Source organism: Serpula lacrymans (assembly GCF_000218685.1).
Source record: "Serpula lacrymans var. lacrymans S7.9 unplaced genomic scaffold SERLAscaffold_6, whole genome shotgun sequence".
In the NCBI taxonomy this organism is placed as follows: Eukaryota; Fungi; Basidiomycota; class Agaricomycetes; order Boletales; family Serpulaceae; genus Serpula; species Serpula lacrymans.
Window position 1 is genome coordinate 2,438,995 of NW_006763295.1, and position 12,832 is coordinate 2,451,826.

A 12,832-nucleotide genomic window follows, 5' to 3' on the forward strand; every position below is an offset into this window, starting at 1 on the left:
GACTATTGACGGAAGCACTTGGTACGTGATGGCGCGGACTCCGAAATTGTATCTCCGGTTTAGCATGGACAAAATAGGTCTAGATTGCATTACGCTTACTTCCCTGATGCGGTTACTGACAGATAGTTCACAGAGCTGTCGATGAGAATTCCTAGTTTCTTTTCACAAACCACGATGGTACATTAATTTTGATATAGCAACGGTCATCACTACAGCTTTACACATCTCACGTAGCAGGCAGTGTAAGTCATGGTTGTCTTCTAACCTTTTTCCAGTATCACCCTTGTTCATTCATTATACCCATTCCTCCGATTTGGTGAGCATTTTCACAGTGGGCTTACAACAACAGCTATTTCAAGAATATTCATCGGTTGGATAAGACAAGTATATGTATCGGTCAGCCTGTCATATTATTACTGACTTGTATTCTGCGCTCTCTGCATAGCATAGCATACTACTGCTCGAATCCCTCCTCAACTTATCATTCCTCTCAATACATCGTTTATTAGGCATCTAGTAACGGAAGCCTGAATCGTCCACCTTCTTTTTCATGGCACAATCCAACATACAACTTCGCGATGTTAATGATTACATCGAAATGGGTCCTGGAGAATGGGCATCAAGCCTGTATCTAGAAAGTGACAAGCTCCCTACTCCTCTCATATCAGCCCAACGACGTGTGGAAGTCCTCAAGGTGATGCTCCTCCACTACAAGGGTCTATATCCTAAAACAGAGTTGAGGTTGAGTGTCGAAGACAACAATCGTATTCAAGAGCGTTTCAGCAGGGCTGAGCCAATAATGAATAGGTGTTTGCAAACTTTGTATACCCCACTACCGCGTGCTTTATCTCATATCCTGTTCCAGGCTTGAGAGCATCGAGGCCGAAATCCCAAAATGGGGCTTCACACTCAATCCTCTAAGGTTAACGAACAGATACAACGAATCTGAATACTACATCAGCCAGAGCAAATTCCTGCCTATGGAGTTCACGGTAAGGCAGTGGAATCGGCAATAAATAATGCATCAACTAAGAGATCTTGTGGTGATACAGCTATTGGGGTATAAATTGGACCTGCGTCCGAATACATTGGTTACGAATGGTAAGTCTGATATTTGCTCAATTTTTGCTAAGCGGATGGGCAATGATAATTCCCAATTTGAGAATTGATTTCCTTAGAAAATGATGATTGCATCGAGTTTACAACGTTGAGTACTTTGAGCAGCGGTATTCTCCAAACGGTCGTGGATAATGGTACATTTCAGCCTATTTGCTGCTCTCATGAGAGCTGAATCGTTCCTTCTTTACGAACAGAATGCGAAGCACATTGCGTGGTTCCATACATATGCAACAGTGACGAACTTAAATCGCCAAGGGCTACCACCAGTCCCCCGGAAGCACAGTCCGTGGTTCCATACATATGCAACAGTGACGAACTTGAATCGCCAAGGGCTACCACCAGTCCCCCGGAAGCACAGTCCGTGGTTCCATACATATGCAACAGTGACGAACTTGAATCGCCAAGGGCTACCACCAGTCTCTCGGAAGTACAGTCCGTGGTTCCATACATGTGCGGCAGTGACGAACTTGAATCGCCAAGGGCTACCACCAGTCTCCCGTTTTCTACTGACGAGAGCGCAGACGAAATCAAAGCTCCTATCTTGAACTTGAACGTAACCGATTCGGATGCCTCGATTCAATGTTTGCGGGAGATATTAGCCTTTGCTGAGAAGGGGAAGCTTTTGGGTTTGCAGGTGAACTTCAACGCCAACTGCAATATTTACCAAAGCTCCGACTCCAGTGTAGTTCCCTCTGATGTGAGGGTGGGAGACCACAATACCGGAGGGAGCTAGTCTGAATCCTGTGATGTGCTGTAAGTTGACTTTACAGTCTACTATACAAAACAGCCGTCAACTGCACCTAGCTCTACGCAAGAATGGTAGCGAGGTCGAATATTTCATAGCACGGGTAGGATGGCAATCACCACCCCATCCTCAACATATAATTTACGTGTAAATGTGGACGTGTAGCGATAGTTGCTGCGATGTTGTAATTGGATACAGGCTTACGAATTTGGGCATGTACATATGCTCAGCCTAAAGTCGTAAGTAGTTGATAAGTATCACAATTATTATTCCACGCCAGTAGCATTGGTCTAAGGTTTGTCTCCTAATGCCAGACCTCATGAGGAATTAAGTTCAACCGTTGGTATTGTCCGCTAGTTTGGGTAATTTCTCAACACATAGGGGGAGATCCGCCTTGTCCTATACGCGTTGACAAGGATCATGCATAAGGAAAGACTTTTCTGATAGCCGTACGGCGGGAGGAAAGACGTAAATTTATAAATCGACGAAGTTACTTTGACACATGTGGACAGGCTCTCACCCGCTTGTCAGGATCGTGACAGGCCAAGTGTCAGGGGGGAAGGGGGACTTATGACTTTGATCGTCGAGTGACGATAAGGACTGCCGGAGTTCACATGCAGAAGTAAAGCAACAACACATTCATATGCAGCTGCGACTCCTGGTCACATGAAGTACGCTTAACGTACACTACACAGAGGCCAGGAATCCAGTTCCTCGGATAGATCCATAAGTAGATAGAGCAGGTATAATGGTAAAGAACGTAAGGGTTTCAAGGCGTTGGCATCGCCGGCACTCTCCTGATAATATAACCGATGCGACGGGTCCAATGAGTAACACCACGAACAAGGCCTGTGATATTGCCATCCTCCTTGTCAACGACGCGTGAGCGTAATTTCCAGCCGCTGAGCTGCTTGAGAATCTGGTCAAAACGCGCAACGACTTCATCCATAGTAGGCCGCTTTGCTGGGTCATCCTGTACCATGTCATTCACCAAAGGTTCCATGAATTCGAATCCATTCTTTGTCTGGATACGAAAATCATGTACATTCAGCCCCTTCCTTTGGTAGTACGAATGTTTACTCACCAGCAAAAATGTATTCCTAATCATATTACCAAGATAGTAGACATCTGTTGGGAACGGGTTACGAGGCTCATTCGACTTCTGAAATTCGGGCACAGTCTTGTCTCCTCCCTTTATAGGACTCTCCAGAGGCGCGACGTTATTAGCATCGTAACGCCGAGATATACCAAAATCGATGAAAAAGTATTTTAGCGGGCGTTGAGTGCGAGTGAAACATCTAGCTTCCCCTTGGTAGTCGCGTCTCATCACAATGTCCTGGGGATGATACGGATCGATGAAAAGACGCGTAGCATCCATCATAATGTTCAGAGCCATACAGTCGCTAAATAATCATTCAATGGTAGGGGTTGTGAGGAGCGAGTAACACACACCGATGTGCGACACGTTGTCTATGGATGAATTGAAGACCCTGGTAAATTATACGTTTCAGAGGTATCATCGAGAGGTCGACAAGCTCTTTACCACAAAAAGTTGGTGAAAGCATTCGACTACCTCACCACAAGTTTCGAAGCGTGGTTTGGTGAACGGTCGCAGTAAGGGCATGACTATGATAGCCCGGTCTTCATCGTCAGGTAAATGGAGCACGTCGTAGATTGGTACACAATGGTTGGCAGGATCAGAGGCAAGTGCTTCAGAAGAGAATAGTTGGCCGATTTCAATCTCATAGGGATGCCGAGACTTTTTCATTAGCTTCAAAGTCACAAACAATCCGTCAGATATGCGAGTTGCATCCAATATGTGCTGAATCTGAGAGCGGTCACTGGAGAATGTAGAGGATGTAGATCGCGACGTCGTACCAGAGGCCCACGGCTATCTTCACAGTCCATCCAATCCTTTTTGGTGCCTTGCCATGAAGGAACCCACCCTGGAGAGTATCGAGGGCGAAGCAAATACCCAGCATCTTTCAACCATTGATAGTGTCTGCACCACAGTAATTCACCTGGCTCGATGGCACCGGGCATGGTTGAGATAGGACCACCCAACGTTTCAAGCGCACGTTCCTCAAACTTTGCTTGATCCTGGTCTCTTTTTGCATCTTCTTCAGCTTGACGCTTGCGACGACGGGAAAGCATTAATCACCAATGAACGTGGTGAAAGTATGGCGGCCCAGTTCGCTGATGAAAATGGTTTGGATGAAGTTAGGTTTGCTCCCAAATATGTGTACATATGGACCCATCGAAGCAAGCACTTGCTAAGTGCTTACGTCACTGTAGACGCGGAGACGCGGACCTCTGTGTTCAATCCCCGACATGCAGCGGCAAACTAGCTCCCAGACGTTCAACCTGAAACCACCATAGTAATTCGCTAATAAAATGATTCCGTATATCTACATACTGGTACAGTCATTCTCATCGGTAGTAAAATGAGCGTAAGTTTTCATGTTTTTTTCTTTCTAAAAAGAAAGCATTTTTCTAAGTACATTGCATATTCAGTCTAATGTGTTGCTGCCGCCACTGACCGAGTAAAAGCACATACTCCTTCCATTATATAGGCTCCCAGCGGATCGACTGGCGGCGGTATATCGATACAATATTAATATTATTATTCGATTAGTTCGGCCTCTGAATTCACAAACCGGTATTCACTCCTTCTACTACATCCCACCGCCCTTGTCGTTCCCTCGGTACTGCCTTTCATATTCCCTGAAGCATTGAGTATCTCACATCCTACTACTACGCTGCCTCTTTGTCGAATTCACCTCCATGGAGAATATAATGACCGCCACCTCAGACGCGGACGTTCTAACATCATTAGTCTCGTTGCCCAAACTCGTTGCGAAGTGCACTCCGTTGGAGAAAAGCAGAATATACCAAGATATCACCTTTGAGTTACTTACACGATGTCATATGCACTCTACCAATGCGCAGCTTGGTATAGAAGATGAGATCGAAAGGATCAGGATTCACTTCAAGGGGTCTGTTATTTTTCTGGCTTCGTCCCTTTGGGCTATTCTTTGGACTGACTATTTGTTAAGACTACATCAAACCAGGCGTGGATATGAACAAGCAAAGAAGTCATGGAACCCCCGAAAGATATACAAACAGCGCCGTCGTCATCTCAAACTCGCCGCAGAAAGTTTTGATCTCCTGGAAGCAACCAAAGTGAGAGGCTGACTGGGTTTAGAATTAGTCCGTATGATGGCTCATAGTTAAGGCAGAACACTTCGGATAGCATTTTACAAAGGACGTGTTTTAGTGCAGGAGGTGAGTGGTAGATATAATGTCCTTTGATAACCGACTATGGAATTGTGTCAAGTCAACCTAACGGTAACCTTTTGTTCGTTAGACCAGCAATCATTGATCAGTACCACGGCCAGTTTTCTCACTGCGGTTGATTATATTACTAAGGGTGGTGAGTCTATAAGCTCCCCGGTTCTCAGTGAGAAGAGCTGAACCGCCTTCCATACGTGTGCAGAGATGGACGACGAAGAAGACGAGATAAATGCTGATGAGGATACTCTGGCATCACCCGGTGACGGAGATCAAAGCGAAGAGCAAGCTGTAGCACAAGTTCAAGATTTTACTCGGGCTATTCAAGAGATGCCAATTGCACAAGTTCAAGGTTTTACTCAGGCTATTCAAGAGATGCCAAATTCGCCAACAACGAACTTTACCATAAACATAACCCAGAATATTTTCTGCCAAAGTGTTGTGCATCAAGGTTCCGGGTCTAGTACGAATTCTTCAGTCATCGCGGGTGGTTCAAACAATAGGGGAGGAGGTATGCTGAGGCTATTTCTTTGTAGTTGCAACAGAAAGCTGACAAACAGCACTGGAATGTAGGCAGTCAACATACGACCTCCTCTTCTCGACGGTCTACATGAAATGCACATCTGGACCCGTGTTTGTTGTAGCCGTCAGGTGCTCTGACGTGCCACTGTGTGGCGGGCTTTCGACCTTTTTAGCATGCAGCGTGGCGCCCAAGCTCGTCGCTGTGGACAGTTCTTCCGTACGCGGTGCGCTAAGGCTTAGGCCATCTGCAAGTGGAGTACTGAGTCGGCGAATTTCGTCTGATGGACCTGCTGCTTAGCGTCAGATGTTCTTGGATTATTCTTTAGCCTGTCTCCACATCTACAAAAACTATGTAAACGGTGAGGGGAACTACAAGATCTGGAACGCATTTCAGGAAATCGGGAGCCGGAAAAAGAAATATGTGAAGAGGTCGTGAACCACCACTTCGTATGGCGTTGTCAGTGGGCTGGAACGAGGCGATAAGAACAACGGCGAAATTCACATGCGCACAGACTTTCACCCACTTGCCAAAATTGCGACAAAACAGGGGAGTGACTGGATAAATCCGACCCTTGACAGTTTGAATGTCACATCCCTGATTTAGAGAGGCTTGGCTATTTACGGGAGTACTGTAAATGCGCAAACACCGTGGCGCCTAGCTTTGATACGAATGGTGATACTTGCAGGTGCAATTTCCGAGTTAGCCAGCGGTCACATGGAATACGTTTGAAGTTCGCTACCACGAATCCGGGACCTCGGAGGGATCTATAGGTGTAGCCCAGCACCATATCATTCATAAACGTTAACCTTCGGTCCATTTTTTGGGGCACGATATACAAAAAACTATGACCATTAGTTCTATTCATTAATGCAGGCAATTAATCAACTAGAACTCGTTCAACGACATGGAAAGAGTGTCTCTGACCTTTGAAAACGGCATTTTAGACAACGTGACTATGCCATAACGCTACCTCAGTTTGAATCCTTTCATGGTAATTGTGCTATCAGTTGGCCAGCCTGAGGGATAAAGACCAAAGATGAACAAGTCAGGCCAGTACACATGTATCCATTCGTTAAAACCATTGAAATCGGTCCTTATCAGTTTTGAGTCTTTTGACCAACCTTAATGGAGATATGTTCAGAGCAGACTCGAATGTAATCAACAACACATTCATATGCAGCTGCGACTCCTGGTCACATGAAGTACGCTTAACGTACACTACACAGAGGCCAGGAATCCAGTTCCTCGGATAGATCCATAGATAGATGTAGCAGGTATAATGGTAAAGAACGTAAGGGTTTCAAGGCGTTGGCATCGCCGGCACTCTCCTGATAATATAACCGATGCGACGGGTCCAATGAGTGGCACCGCGATAAAGGCCTGTGATATTGCCATCCTCCTTGTCAACGACGCGTGAGCGTAATTTCCAGCTGCTGAGCTGCTTGAGAATCTGGTCAAAACGCGCAACGACTTCATCCATAGTAGGCCGCTTTGCCGGGTCATTCTGTATCATGTCGTTCACCAGAGGTTCCATGAATTCAAATCCATTTTTTGTCTAGATGTGGAAACCATGACCATTCGATTGATTTTCCGGTAGTGCAGATGTTTACTCACCAGTAAAAATGTATTCCTAATCATATTGCCAAGATAGTAAACGTCTGTTGGGAACGGGTTACGAGGCTCATTCGAATTTTGAAACTCGGGAACAGTCTTGTCTCCCCCCCATATGGGACCTTCCAGAGGCGCAACGTTATTAACATCGTAACGCCGAGATATACCAAAGTCAATGAAAAAATATTTTGGCGGACGTTGAGTGCGAGTGAAAAATCTAGCTTCCCCTTTGAAGTCGCGTCTCATAACTATGTCCTGAGGGTGATACGGATCAATGAACAGACTCGTAGCATCCATCATAATGTTCAGAGCCATACAGTCACTAGATAATCATCATTCAGTGGTAGAAATTATAAGCGACAAACTTCATATACCGATGTGCTACGTGTTGCTTATGGATGAATTGCAGGCCCTGATGGTAAATGAATTGCTTTAGATGTACAATCGAAAGGTCGACAAGCTCTTTACCACAAAAAGTTGGTGAAAGCATTCGACTACTTCGCCGCAAGTATCGAAATGTGGTTTGGTGAATGGTCGCAATAAGGGCATGACTATAATAGCCTGGTCTTCATCGTCTGGTACATGGAGCACATCGTATATCGGTACGCAGTGATTCGCAGGGTCAGATGTAAGTGTTTCTGAAGAGAATAGTTGGCCGATTTCAATCTCGAAGGGATGTTGAGACTTTTTTATGAACTTTAAAGTCACGAACTGTCCGTCAGATATGCGCGTTGCGTCCAATATATGCTGAATCTGGAGTAGCCATATTAGAAAATATAAATGTCATGAAACGCAACGTACCAGAGGAACAATGCTATCTTCACACTCCAACCAATCCTTTCTGGTACCTTGCCACGAAGGGACCCACTCTGGAGAATATCGAGGACGCAGCAAATAACCGGCATCTTTCAACCACTGATAGTACTTGCACCACAGCAATTCACCTCGCCCGATGGCACCAGGCATGGTTGAGATAGGTCCGCCTAGCGTTTTACGCACACGTTCCTTAAATCTTGCTTGATCCTGGTTTCTTTTTGCATCTTCTTCAGCTTGACGCTTGCGACGACGAGAAAGCATTGATTGCCAGTGAACGTGGTGACAATACGGTGGTCTAGCTTTCCGATGAAAATGATTTCGATGAAGTTAAGTTTAGCCCAAAATATGTGTACATATGGATCCATTGAGACAAGCACCAGGTAAATATCGCAGGCGCGGAGCTCTGTGTCTGATCGAAATTTGATCCCCGACACACAGCGGCAAACCAGCTCCCCGATGAAGTTCAACCGCAAGTATTATTTCTGAGGCCCATCCATGTCTACATTCATTTGATTTGGTAACAATAATTACCTTAAGCATGCAGTTTTCCACGAATATCTAATTGCACAAGGTATCACTTACTGATGCGGGTGCTGAGAAATTCCGTAAAATACTGGACTGACTCCTTCCAATATAGGCTTCCGAACCGACTGGTCCCTGGAGACCCTAGAAATGCGATGGGGCCGGTGTCGACACATAGACTCTATTATTGGGTCGGCCTCTGAATGCATAATCCAGGATATATATCCAGACTTCAACCCACCCACTGGCTGCCCTTGTCATTTCTCAGCCCTTTACATGTATCTTCAAATAAGTCAACCGCAAAGTCTCTGACGTTCATTGGGCCAAGTGTCTAACATATTACCTTGCTGTCTCATTGTCTAACTCACCTCCATGGAGAACTTAATCACCGCTAGCGGTAGACCAGACATCATAACATCCCTAATCTCGTTGCCCAGACTTCTTGCGAAGTGCAGTCCTTTGGAGAAAAGCAAAATATACCTAGACATCACCTTGGAGCTGCTTACTCATTGCCAAAACACTTCTAGTAATGAGCATCTGGGTGTACAGGACGAGATCGAAAGGATCGAGGATCATTTCGAGCGGCTAGTTATTTTCCGCTTTCGTCCCTCCATTCTGGTCTAACTATTTTTCTTTTTAATCCTCAGGCTACTCAACACTACGCATAGCTATGAACAAGCAAAGAAGTCGTGGAACCCCCAAAAAATACTTAAGCGGCGTCGTCAGCATATCAAACTCGCCACACAAAGTTTTGATCTGCTAGAAGTAACCAAAGTGAGTTATTGAAACTGTCCCTACAATTGATTACTCATTCCGTGGCAGACAACTTCCGATCGCATTTTACGAAAGGCATGCATTAGTGCAATAGGTGAGTGGTATGTGTAGTAATCTTCATTTCAATCCGATTGCGAGTTAGTGGGGATGTCTTGTTGAGCCGAACTAACGGCGACCTTCTGTTCATTAGACCAACGATCATTGATCAGTACCACAGCAAGTTTCCTCACTGCTATTGACAATGCCACTCAGAACGGTATGTCAATGATATTCCTACTATCTTACTGAGAAGGGCTCGACTATCTGCATATTTACTTACATAGATATGGATGACAAAGAAGACGAGATAAATGCTGATGGGGATGCTTTGGCATCATCAGCTGACGAAGATCAAAGCGAAGAGCAAGTTGTAGCACAAGTTCAAGGTTTTACTCGGGCTATTCAAGAGATGCCAATTTCGCAAGCAACGAACTTTACCTTCAACCAGAATATTTTCTGCCAAAGTGTTGTGCATCAAGGTTCCGGGTCTAGTACGAATTCATCAGTCATCGCGGGTGGTTCAAATAATAGGGGAGGAGGTATGCTGAGGCTATTTCTTCGTAGTTGCAACAGAAAGCTGACAAACAGCACCGGAATGTAGGCAGTCAATATACGACCTCCTCTTCTCGACGATCTACGTGAAATACACATATACACATCTGGGCCCGTGATTGTTGTAACCGTCAGGTGCTCTGACGTGGCACTGTATAGCAGGCTTGCGACCCTATTAGCTTGCAGCGTAGCGCCCAAGCTCGTCGCTGTGGACAGTTCTTCCGTTCGCGGTGCGCTAAGGGTTAGGCCATCTGCTAGTCGAGTACTGAGTCGGCGAATATCGTCTGATGGACCTGCTGCTTAGCGTCAGATTTTCTTGGATTATTCTGTAGCCTATTTTCACGTCTACAAAGACTATGTAACTGGTGAAGGAACTACAAGGTCTGGAACCCATTTCAGGAAATCGGGAGCTGGAAAAAGAACAAAGATGTGAAGAGGTCGTGAGCCACCACTTGGTATGGAGTTGTCAGTGTGCTGGAACGAGGCGATAAGAACAACGGCGGAATTCACATGCGCACAGACTTTCACTCACTTGTCAAAATTGCGACAAAGCAGGGGAGTGACTGGATAAATCCGACCCTTGACAGTTTGAATGTCACATCCCTGATTCAGAGAGGCTTGGCTATTTACGGGAGTACTGTAAATGCGCAAGTGTGAAGAACACCGTGGCGCCTAGCTTTGATACTGTGGTGTGACACTTGCAGGTACAATTTCCGAGTTAGCCAGCGGTCACATGGAATACGTTTGAAGTTCGCTACCACGAATCCGGCACCTCGGTGGGATCTATATGTATAGCCTAGCACCATATCATATCATTCATAAACCTCCGGTCCATTTTTTGGACACAATATACAAGAAAGTGCGATCATTAGTTCTATTTATTAATGCAGGCAATTAATCAACGCGAACTCGTTCAACGACATTGAAAGAGTGTCTCTTGAAAACGGCAAAATTTTAGACAACGTAACCGTGTCATAACACTGCCTCAGTTTGAATTGGCATACATTATTCAGATATTCATATGGCGGCTATCCCTCTGTGATCGATTTCTCAACCAAAATACAACCTTTCATGGTAATTAAGCTATCAGTCGGCCAGCCTGAGGGATAAAGACCAGAGAGGAACAAGTCAGGCCAACATACGTGTATCCATTCGTTAAAACCACTGAAATCGGTCCTTATCAGTTTTGAGTCTTTTGACCGACCTGAGTGGAGTTATGTTCAGAGCAGACACGAATGCAACCAATAACACATTCATGTGTAGCCGCGACTCCTGGTCACATAAAGTACACTACAGAGGCCAGGAATCCAGTTCCTCGGATAGATCCATAAGTAGATGTAGCAGGTATAATGGTAAAGAACGTAAGGGTTTCAAGGCGTTGGTATCGCCGACACTCTCCTAACTATATAGCTGATGCGACGGGTCCAATGAGTGACACCACGATAAAGGCCTGTGATATTGCCATCCTCCTGGTCAATGACGCGTGACCGTAGTTTCCAGCTACTGATATTCTGAAGAATATGGTCAAAGCGCCCAACGACTTCATCCATGGTGGGCCGCTTTGCTGGGTCATCTTGTACCATGTCTTTCACCAGCGTTTCCATGAATTCAAACCCATTTTTTGTCTTGGTTTATACAAGCATATGCAATTAACCTCTTTCAGCATAGGGGTATCACTCACCAGCAAGAATTCATTCCTTATCATGTTTCCTAGATAATATACGTCTGTTTGGAAGGGATTGCGAGGCTCATGCGACTTTTGAAATTCAGGTACAGTCTTATCGCCTCCCCATATGGGTTCTTCCAGAGGGGCAACATTGTCCGCTTCATAACGTCGAGATATTCCAAAGTCGATGAAAATGTATCTCGGAGGACGCTGAGTGCGAGTCACGTATCTAGCCCGGCCTTTGAAATCACGTCTCATATTACGCTTTTGCGGGTGAAAAGGATCGATGAATTGCGTTGCGTCCATCATGATATTGAGATCCATGCAGTCACTATTAGTCTTTAAGAGAACATCCAAGGACAAGAACCCGACAAAAAAACACACCGATGAGCGACATGTTGCTGATGAATAAATCGTAAACCCTGCGGAGCGAGATAATCAGTAGCCCATTTGAAAAACTTGAAGAGTTCTCACCACAAACAGTTGGCGAAAAAAATCCAGTACTTCACCGCAAGTGTCAAACCGGGGATCGTTAAATGGTCGCAACAGCGGCATGACCAGAATAGCCTGATCATCGTTATCTGGTACATCGAGCACGTCATGAATTGGGACGCAATGATTGGCAGGATCAGAGGCCAATGGTTCTGTCGAAAATAGTCGGCCAATTTCAATCTCATAAGGATGTCGTGACTTCCTCATCAACTTCAGTGTCACAGCAAGTCCATCGACCATGCGAGTTGCATCCATCACATGCGTTAACTACGAGATGGTGATTGAAAAACGCAGCGAGTAGAGTAAATCACACAACGTACCGTAGGAACTTGGCTATCTTCGCATTCTGCCCAATACTTGTTGTTACCTTGCCATGAAGGAACCCACCCAGGCGCGTATCGAGAGCGTAGTAAGTAGCCAATATCCTTTAGCCATTGATAGTGCTGGCACCACCATAGTTCAGTTTTAACAACAGTCTCGGGCGTGGTCTGTAAAGGAGAACCAAACACTTGAAGTGCACGTTTCTCGATGATCGCCTGTGTCTGTGCTAAACTTGCTTCTCGCTCAGCTTGGCGCTTGCGTCGACGAGACAGCATTGGTGAATATTATAACGGCCAGTGCAAGGTCGCAATGTCGATTACACTGCTTTTGCCCCAGCTGAAGTCCCGCTTCGTCGGACTCT

The 12,832-nt window shown here is 45.5% G+C and overlaps 4 protein-coding genes across 4 annotated transcripts; 2 read left to right on the forward strand and 2 right to left on the reverse strand.

Annotated features, from left to right (window-relative positions):
* Window positions 1–550: 550 nt before the first annotated feature.
* SERLADRAFT_437627 (uncharacterized protein) lies at window positions 551–1,852 on the forward strand (the record flags this gene model as incomplete). Its single annotated transcript, XM_007317971.1, has 5 exons — window positions 551–822; window positions 866–992; window positions 1,053–1,101; window positions 1,179–1,253; window positions 1,314–1,852. The coding sequence occupies 5 exons, from the start codon at window positions 551–553 to the stop codon at window positions 1,850–1,852; spliced, it is 1,062 nt and encodes a 353-aa protein (XP_007318033.1).
* SERLADRAFT_466721 (uncharacterized protein) lies at window positions 1,840–4,123 on the reverse strand (the record flags this gene model as incomplete). The annotated part of the gene is made up of 6 exons (XM_007317972.1): window positions 1,840–2,304; window positions 2,385–2,888; window positions 2,949–3,267; window positions 3,317–3,354; window positions 3,408–3,692; window positions 3,743–4,123. The coding sequence occupies 5 exons, from the start codon at window positions 4,016–4,018 to the stop codon at window positions 2,634–2,636; spliced, it is 1,173 nt and encodes a 390-aa protein (XP_007318034.1).
* Window positions 4,124–5,662: 1,539 nt separating this feature from the next.
* Window positions 5,663–6,069, forward strand: SERLADRAFT_466724 (uncharacterized protein; the record flags this gene model as incomplete). The annotated part of the gene is made up of 1 exon (XM_007317973.1): window positions 5,663–6,069. The coding sequence occupies one exon, from the start codon at window positions 5,766–5,768 to the stop codon at window positions 5,973–5,975; it is 210 nt and encodes a 69-aa protein (XP_007318035.1).
* Window positions 6,070–6,852: 783 nt separating this feature from the next.
* Window positions 6,853–12,805, reverse strand: SERLADRAFT_466729 (uncharacterized protein; the record flags this gene model as incomplete). Its single annotated transcript, XM_007317974.1, has 6 exons — window positions 6,853–6,876; window positions 11,273–11,617; window positions 11,674–11,989; window positions 12,043–12,080; window positions 12,133–12,417; window positions 12,471–12,805. The coding sequence occupies 5 exons, from the start codon at window positions 12,744–12,746 to the stop codon at window positions 11,363–11,365; spliced, it is 1,170 nt and encodes a 389-aa protein (XP_007318036.1).
* Window positions 12,806–12,832: the final 27 nt, after the last annotated feature.